This window comes from Choloepus didactylus, unplaced genomic scaffold, assembly GCF_015220235.1.
Source record: "Choloepus didactylus isolate mChoDid1 unplaced genomic scaffold, mChoDid1.pri zz_scaffold_191_ctg1, whole genome shotgun sequence".
Classification (NCBI taxonomy): Eukaryota; Metazoa; Chordata; class Mammalia; order Pilosa; family Megalonychidae; genus Choloepus; species Choloepus didactylus.
The window spans coordinates 1-9195 of NW_023637642.1; the positions used below are offsets into that span (position 1 = coordinate 1).

General features: G+C 65.5%; 1 protein-coding gene across 1 annotated transcript; it reads left to right on the forward strand.

The window, feature by feature from the left end:
• The first annotated feature begins 277 nt into the window (after nt 1-277).
• TSPAN32 (tetraspanin 32) lies at nt 278-7223 on the forward strand. The gene is made up of 8 exons (XM_037824787.1): nt 278-727; nt 777-851; nt 4327-4428; nt 4854-4940; nt 5352-5582; nt 6176-6259; nt 6423-6514; nt 6991-7223. Exons 1-8 carry the CDS (start codon nt 278-280, stop codon nt 7028-7030), a joined length of 1161 nt encoding a protein of 386 aa, XP_037680715.1. The 3' UTR covers nt 7031-7223.
• Nucleotides 7224-9195: the final 1972 nt, after the last annotated feature.

Sequence of the window (9195 nt, forward strand, 5' to 3'; positions counted from 1 at the left end):
AACCCAGGCCCAGGCCCCACAATCTCCGAGCCGCAGAAGGGAGGGTAGGGAGTTGTCTCCCCCACCCTGGCTCCCCCTCACTGCCCCCCACCCGGCAGAGCTGGCAGCCCCCGTGCCTGAGCCTGCATGGGGGTGCCCGGTTCTCCCCACGCTCCCTGCGCGGCTGCAGCTCCCTGACCTGGACTGTTTCCTGGTCTTTGCCCACCCCGCCCCGTGTCCGTGGCCCGTCTGCACCCACGGACGTCTCTGTGCACCCGTTGGTCATCGGTTCTCCGGGATGTCACCTGAGGGCGATGGAGAGGCGGCCACGGAACTGCCCCAGGCTGCACCTACCCAGGCCGGGGTGCAGACAAGGGCGGCCCGTGTGGGGAGGGGTCCCCCGAGGCACGGCCACCTGGGGACCCTCCTTTCCCTGCCACCTCGACCGCACGGCGTCCTGCAGCCCACACGGGGGTGGCAGGGCGAACCCCTGGAGAGGCCGGGATTAGGTCCAGCTGCAAATACCAGAAAACAGAATAAAACAACCCGCAGGGCCTGCAGCTCGTGCCCCAGTCCCGCCATCACCGCCCCCGTGCAGAGGGCAGGCCGGGGCGTCTGCTGCGGGCTCGGTGGGCCCCGCGAGTCCACAGGGGGAGGGGGCGAATCCCCGGAAGGGGCCGCGGACCCCGTGTGCCCACCCCGCGGCCTCACCCTGGGCTACCTGCACGGGGCACAGCCCACGGTGCCAGTGACCAGGGAGGCCCAGCGGCCATGGGAGTGACCGCCCCGTCCCCCAGGGCTTCCTGTGTCTCGCCCTGGCGTTCTGTGCCCTGGTGCAGGTGACCTTCTGGAGACTGCGCAGCCCCCACCAGGTGAGCGCCCGCCCGGCAGACAGGCTGGGGGTGGGCCGGGGTCCCAGGGAAGGAGGAGGAGACAAGCAGCCCCTTCCAGCCATCGCCGCACCCTAGCACCCCTCTGCCGGGGTGCGGGGGTGCCTCTTCTCCCTGGGGCCCTCAGCCCTGCCCCCTTGGGGAGCCCGGGGGGGTCGGTTAGGCCAGGCCCCGTGGGAGAGGAGACGTGCGTCCCAGGAGAAGCCCCCAGGAGCCACACAGTGGGGGGCGGTGGGTGGGAAAGTGAGGACAGGGATCCAGGCCTCCCTCCAGGTGAAAGCTGTCCTGTGGCCCCCGACGGCCCGGAAGCGGGGTGCTGGCCCAGATGGCCCCAGGGCGGGAGTTCACTGTGGGAGCCTCCCTGGGGGTGCAGGTGGGTGGAGACCGGGGGTGATGCCGGGTAATGGTGGGGGTGGGGTGCGGGTCCCCACAGGTGGTGGTCTGTTTTTTCCGTCCATCCGTCCAGCTCTGATTCCAGCGGGGTGGCCTGGGGCGAGGGGCACAGCTCCAGGGGAGGGGTCAGGCAGCCAGGCCCCCGGAGTCCGCGCACAGGCCCCAGGGGATGACAGTGCTGCAGGGAGTGAGTGGCCTCTCCCGGCCCCGGACTGGGGTTCAACACACGGTCCAGCTGCAGCCATGCTCAGGGCTGGGCGGCCAGAGCTGGTGAGAGAGGACAGACCCCAGGACGGGTGCTGGGCCCCGAGGCCAAGGGCTGTGGCCTGCCTGTGGGGGTCCAGCAGAGGAAACCCTTCTCCAGGCCTGGTTCCAGGCTGGTAACCCCGAGTGATGCTGGGGTGACTCTCAGGAGGGAAGAGAGAAGAGGTAGCACCCGCAGGGCAACAAGCACCAGACAGGGGTCCTGAGCCCCCTAGGTCCGGCATCCCGGGGGTGGCGCGGGCTTCCCCTGCCCAGTTGGGGTCCACATCCCCCCAGCTGCACCTCAAGGGTGAGCGAGGAGCTGGACATCCTGGACTGCTGGATCCTCCCAGCCAGCCTATGGGGCTCACGGGGAGAAAGCGGGTGCAGGATGGCGGGGTCCAGAGGGTCGTCCAAGCCCCTAAGACCCACACCGCCCATCCGCAACCCCCTCAGAACTGGGCCAGGCCCCTGGGGGCTCTGCAGCCGGTGTTGCCACCCCCATATTTGGAGGAGCACAGGCTCCCTGCCTCCTCTGCGTGGGGGCTGGTGGAGGTGGCAGCCCCCGTCCTTCCCTCTGCCGCCCCCCACCCACCTGTCAGCCCTGCCTGGCTGCCCCGGGGGTGCCGCCTGGGTCTGAGCTGTCTCCTCCTTTGGCCCCAGGGCCTTGTCCACCTCCGAGGCCTCGCGGATCTCAGGGCGAGGCAGAGGCAGGGGGCCATCAGGCCCGCTCTGGAGCCCGTCCTCTGTCACCAGCCCCGGCAGGGTGAGGGTGGGGTGCCCGTGGTCCCTTTTGCCCCCCTGCTCCTGGGGACCCCCACTCCTGAGGCCTTCCAGCTGCCACCTCCTGGGAACACTGGGGCCCAGGCAGGAGCCCGAGGCCAGCAAGCTCTGTGGCGTGGGGCCAGGCCCCCCGGGATGGACGCAGAGCGCGAGACTGGCCGCAGCTCCCCCCGTCCCCAGAGGAGGCTGCACCGGGGAAACTGATCGTGGGCGCCTTAATGCTTCCTGCGCGGATCACATCGGCGGCGAGAGGCGCGGCCCCGGGGCCCTGGGGAGCTGTGTGCCCCCTACGGTGTCTGGCCCCTCCCCTTGAGCCAATCACCCCAAGCCCCCATGTGGGCTCAGGCACAGACCCCCTGTGCCCCCCACCCCGGCACTCTCCCCAGACCCTACCGAGTGCTTCCAGGCCCCACCCTGCACCCCCAGTCGCACCCCTGGGCCTCACCGGGACCCCTCAGCACCCCCAGCAAGGCCTGGTAGCAGACAGTGGGCAGGGCCCAGAGGGCAGCCAGGCCCAGCAGGCGGCCGGGGGGTCAGCCACGCTTGGGGACGAGGCCTGGCAGGGTCTCCCACCCACCTGGGCCCGTGTTCAGGCAGGTGACGCCATCTGGTGGGCACACACTCAGCCGCCCAGGGAGCCTCTAGCCTCCTTGCCGATCAGGTCCTCATCCTGGGGAGGGGCCCCTAGACCCCTGGAGACAAGGCTTGAAGACCCCGGCAGCCTGGCAGGGTCCCCACAGACCCCAGGAAGCCCAGTGACAGGCAGATGGTGGGATCCGGGCAGGGGCCTGGCCTTGCTGAGCTCCACCTCCTCAGCTGGGCCTAGTGGGGTCTAGAGCCCCCGGCCACAGTCTGTATTATCATTATTACTAATAACAGCGACACCCCACCCAGAGCTGCCAAGCCCCCGGGGCCTCCCCAGGGCAGGAGTGGGCAGACGAGCCACCAGAGCTGGGAGGAGGGAGCCCAGAGGGTGGTCCCAGGAGGTCTCCATGTCACGGCCACCTGCCCACCAGCCCCAGGCCAGCCCCACTGGGCCCCGGCCCTCTCAAGGACCTCCTCCTGTGGGGACGGCCCGTGACCTTTAGCCAAGGGCCTGGCAGGTCGTGACCCTCATTTCACATTTGAGGACCCTGAGGCCAAGAGAGGGCCCCAGCCTAGCCCGGGGAGGGGTGGAGGGGAGAGGAGAGGCTCAGAGTCTCTGAGGTGGGAAAGGAGGCCCTGGAGAGGGATGGCAGCGGGAGGCTCAAAATCAGCGACCCCTGGAGCAGTCAGGGAGGACTTCCTGGAGGAAGCAATACTCAAGTTATGGTTGAAGGAATACCTTGGCAAGGGGAGGGCCCTTCAGCTGGCTGGAGGTGGGGGTAGGGTGGGCAAAGGCAGGGAAGGGCAGATTAGAGGGGGGCAGAGACAACGAGGAGAGGAAACAGCTGTGCCCTGGTGAAGCTGGGGTGTGGGGCAAGGGGAGAACCTGGCCAGGCCGCTGGACCGTCTTCTTTGCCGTCTGCCTCCAGGGGGCCTCGCCCATCCAAGACTGGCCCTGGCGCCCACAACTGCCCAGGCCAAAGGCCTTGCCGTGAGCCCAGCTGCCGGGCTTCCAAGAATGCTCGGGGAAAGATCTAGAAGCATCCCTGGAGCCTGAGCTCCCTGCTTCTCCACCGACCCTGCCATCAGCCCCTGCTCCCCCATCCCCCCAATATCCAGACCAACAGTAGCAGGATGGACACTCCCCAGGCGGGTCCCCCAGGGCTCCACAAGGTCATGGCCGGGGTGGGCAGCGGAGCTGGGGTCCCAGTGAGCAGGTGCACTGGCTTGACCCCACGGTGCAGGGCATGGTCCCCGCCACAGAGGCCCCAGATCTGGGACAGCAACTGCTGTGGGCCTGGCCGTGGCCACCTGGGGATGGGGCTCTGCCCTTGGGGAGCTCCGCCCAGCAGGGGGTCCATGCAGCTCAGGCTGTGTGCAGGGGGCTCTGCCTGGGGAGAGGGGGAGCCGGGTCTCCGGGGCCAGAGCCCTGCCCGTGACGCTCCCCAAGCAGGTGGAGGACACTGCACTGGATGTCTATGACCTGGTGTACGAGCGGGCGGTGAGGGGCCCGCCGGGCAGCGGGGGGCAGGAGCTGGCGGCCATCCAGGACACGGTGAGCAGGCCCGGGCCAGTCGGCCTCCAAGGGCGCCAGGCAGGCCCAGGGTCAGGCGTGGAGCAGGGTCCTGGACACAGGCCCCCGCTGCCTCGGCCCGCGGACCTCCACTTCCTGCCCTGGGCGTGGGGCCCTCTGGGCGGCCACCGCAGCTCTGGGGGGCCTATGTTGGAGGGGCACCGTCGGGAGGCGGGCAGGCAGGGAGCACAGCCCTCCTCGCAGGGGCTCAGGGCCTGCAGATCCCCACACAGGGAGCCCCAACTCCCTGAGCTCCCGTCCTGGCCTCTATCGGCCCTGACCCTGCTGGACCCCACATAGGCCCTGCGTCCTTCTTGTGCCTCGGTTTCCCCTTCTGTCCAACAGGGATCCCGCAGCCAGCCCTGCCCACCTTTGGGGTTCTGAGAGCCGCCCGTTTGTTCTTCTAGTTTCTGTGCTGTGGGAAGCACTCACCTTTCAGCCCCCTGGGGAATGCAGAAGTGGAGCTGTGTCCACAAGAGGAGGCCAGGAGAGAGGTGAGGAGGGGGACACGGGAACACCGACCAGGCCAAGACCTGCCCCCAAAGGGCTCAGGAAGGCTCTGGAGTGAGGCCAGGGGTTAGGTGGGTTGGCTAAACCTGCACCTGATAGTGAGGACTAGCCCCTTGTCCGAGCGGGACCCAGTGCCCCTTCCCCAGCGACACACTCCCTCATTCATTCATTCACCAGTGGCCGGCGTGGGGGCCTCCCGAGGCCAGGCATGGAGGGCACGGAGACCCTGTAATGTCCCCACGCTCAGAATCCTCTAGAAGTACAGGGAGCAGGAGGGGGGTGGACAGGGTTGGTCAGCACCGTGGGCCCCTGGAGCAGGGGTGGTCGGCTGTTCCGGGTAAGGGCAGGCAAGCCCCCATCCAGTCCTCCCCAGCTCCCCAATCCCCGCCCTGCAGAAAGGGCTGGAAGGGTGTCTCAAGGAGGGAGAGAGCCGGCTGGAGGGACGGTACTGGCCGTGGCCACCTGCCCAGCAACCCTCCCCCTGCCAGCCTGGACGCAATCCCGCCCCATCTCGCGCCAAGAGGCCCTGGCGTCCCTCCACGATGCAGACCAGAGGCTGGTGGACAGCTCGTGACCCAGCAGGGCCCAGGGTCGGGGCGGCACCTGCTCGAGGGCCAGAAAGGAAGGTGGTGGTGGGGTGGGGAGTGGTGACAGGTGCCCTGCCGAGCCCTGCTCCGTGTCCCTGAGACTGGCCCTGTCCCAGGCGCGAGCCACAGGGAGGCCAGAGGTGATGTGCAGCCAGGCCCCTCCTCCCCAGCTCGGCCATGGCGTCCTGGCCCATGACGGGGGCACTTTACTATCCTGCCCCCAAACCAGCGTCCTTCCCACAGCCAAGTGGGGTGGTTGGAGAGGTCACTTCTGCTCCTGGGGAGACACACTGCTGATGCTGGGCCCCAGGATGAGCCAGGGGACCCCCACCCCCGCTGGCTGCAGGGTCCCTCCCTCCCTGTTAGCTGGGCACCCAGCCTGAGCCAGACCCGGCCCTGCTCCTGGGGTGCCAGGCCAGGGACCCCATATGGACAATGTGGGCGGTTGGGGGACACACCTGCCTCCACTGCCGGGCACCCCCTTGGACCCCCAGGGCCGGGGCTCCCTCCTGCTCGGAGGGGCATTTGCTCAGGGTGGGGGGCTTTCCCTGGGACTGTCCCGCACCCCTGTCCTCCCACTGCCCCAGCTCCTGGCTCAGCAGGGCCGGGGGCCGTCATGTCGCCCCTCCCAGGACTGCCTGCAGGGGATCCGGAGCTTCCTAAGGACACGGCTCAGCGTTGCCTCGGCCCTGACCAGCGTGGTCCTGGCCCTCCTGGTACCCCCACCGTCCCCCTGCCCCATCTGCCAGAGGGGAGGGCAGGCCCCACGCCCGGGGAGGCCTGGGGGGAGGTGGGCTGGCCTCACCCCCTCCCCGACAGCCGAGAGCCTCCAAACCCCGAGCCACAGCCCCAGCGGCTGCCCCCTCCGCCCGTGCCCAGGTGTATGCCATGCTGCTCAACGCCTTCCTCTGGTTTTCCATCCGCTCCGGCCATGGCCTGGACCGCAGGGGCAGATACAGCCTGACGCCACGGTGGGGACCTGCCCCCCAGGGGGCCCTGAGGGGGAGTCGCAGGCTCTTGGCCTAGCAGAGGGCACCCCCTTCCCACCTGGTGGGACCCCCAGGCCAAGGAAAGAGGCTGACACTCCAGGGGTTCCTGGGGGGCTGGACAGGTTGGTCACCAGGCCAGCCTGCAGCCCCTTGATGGCCACGTATGAACCCACACCACCCCCAGCCCTGCCAACACAGAGAGGGACACTTCCGGGGCCCTAACCAGTCCCCGGGGCCAGGATCCCCAATCTTGGGGAACCCTGGAGCTCCCATTCCCAGGGAAGCTGCAGGACCCAGGCCCAGCTGCCAGGAAGACCCCCTGATCCCCCGTGCCCAGGAGCACCGCTGCCTGCCCTTGCCCCACCTCTCTCCCAGTCGCTCTGGGACCCTCACCCTGTGCTGGGACCTGCCTGGCCCCCTGCGTTCTAGAATAGCCTGCACTCCTCTCTGCTTCCCAGCACCCGTGGCCACCAGCCCCAGGAGCCCAGCTGCCTCTGACAGTCCCAGGTGGCCCCAGATGGCAGCATCCCTCTGACACAGGGGCTCACCATGGCCATCCAGGTTAAAGAGGACCTTCCATGGCCCCCAGCTGTGCCTGCTCCCCCCACCCACCTGGCCACCCTCTGGTCATCGGCCCTCACTCGTCGTGGGGGGAGAATACCCAGCCAGATAAAAAGCTCCATTTGAAGTAGATGGAAGGGTACGGAGTCATTCATCGAATCTGGGGGGGACAGGCTGGGAAGGACAGAGAGCCAAGGAAGCCAGGCAGCAGGAAACAGCACTGGCCGGGTCGTGGCTCCATGACCAGTGCCAGAACCCAGTGTGCTGGTGACCTGTGCTGCGTAACAAACAGCACAGTCAGCCACGTAACACTGTGCCCTTAAGAGCTCCCAGCTCTATGGCCGGACGTCGGGGTGGGATTCTCTGTTGAGGTCTCAGAGGCCAAGCTAGAGGTATCGGGGGGCACAGGGCTATCCCCTGGAGGCTTGGGAAGCATCTGCTGCTGGGATTGTCCAGGTTGTCGGCAGATTTGGTTCCTTGTGGTGGTAGAATCGAGGTCCCTGTTTCCTTACTGGTCATCAACTGGGGGCCCCTCTCTGCAGTCTGGAGGCCACCCATGTTCCTGGGCACATGGCCCCCCAACTTCAATTCAGCCAGGGCATGGCAAGTCCTTCCCACATTTAAATGTCTCCCATCTCCTCTGCCACCAGCCAGAGAAAATGCTCCATGTGTAAGGGCTCATGGTCGGAGCAGGCTGTGCTGGAGAATCCCGCACTATAAGGCCAATCAGGCCAAAGAGTGTACACTATCACATCCCTGGGTTTCGGGGATGAAGGTGGGGTATCTTGGGGTCATTTTAGAAATCCCACCTGGCTCAGTCCTGCTCACCAGACATTCCAACCAACATTGACGAACTATCTCTAATTGTTCCTGAGCATCTGCATCCCTTCCTCAAAATCCAAAGGGGGTTAAGGGGTGCAGTTGATGGGGGGAAGGGGATGTTGGGGTCCTTTTAATATCCAAGAGGGAGATGGGGTTCTGCTTCCCGCCAAGAGCAGCGATCATTGTCCACTAAAGTTTCCCTTCTCAGGATCCCGAATGTCCACTACTGTCCACCCCCTTGTCCATCCAACCCTCTCTCTCTCTCTCTTTCACACACACACACCTCTTCCCACACTCACACTTCCAAAAACAAGAATGCTCCCACCCAATATAAAGAAAATATCACTCCTACAACTGCATGTGCACAGGCCGTGACCCCAGGATCTCACAGGTCACTGCAACAGTGACCTCCAGGGTCCCAGGGTGGGTGCCCCTCCCTGGCTTGGTCCCCACTCTTCCACAACCTGGGAAATCAACTTTAAAGAAGCCACTGACCGCACATGCAGGCACCACAATGGTGGAAAGAGAAAGTAGAGAAAAGAAAGAGGGTTTCATGCTATAACAGTTTTATGTCTCTGCAAGAAAAGAAATATCGACAGAAACCCCAGAATGTTTGTTTCTGCAGTGGCTGCAAAGCCACGGTGCATCGCCTCCACGTCCCACCCCACGTACCCCGAGATGGTCAGGGGTCTGTACCTGGTGGGGGTCCCAACCCTTCCTGGGGGATCTGAGCCTCTCGTGTCGAGTCGCCATAGCCCTCCCCGGCCCCTCAGGAACCACCCACGGTGAGCAGCAGAACCTACATTGGCTCTCAATAGAATCACCCCAGCCACCGCCCTGGCCCCCTTTAGGGCCTGTTGCCCCAGTGGCAGAGAACCCCACAGCTTCCAGTTCAACGACCCGGTATTTTGTTCTCTATCCAAGCATCCCTTTGCTGGTTATTGAAATCTCCAAACCAGAGAAGAAGGACCGACAGGGACAAGATGCAAAGATACTGTGACTGGCACGTTAGCCTAATCATAAGGGGCCGCTCCAACTTCACCTGTGGGTTCTGGTTTGGGGGAAACAGCATATTCCAGTTTGCTAGAGCTGCTGTTACGCAAAACACCAGAAATGGATTGGCTTTTACAAAGGGGATTTATTAATTTACAAATTTACAGTTCTGAGATCATAAGTGTCCAAACTAAGGCATCAACAAGAGGACACCTCCACTGAAGACAGGCCGGTGGCGTCCGGAACCCCTCTGGCAGCTGGGAAGGCTCATGGCCGGCATCTGCTGG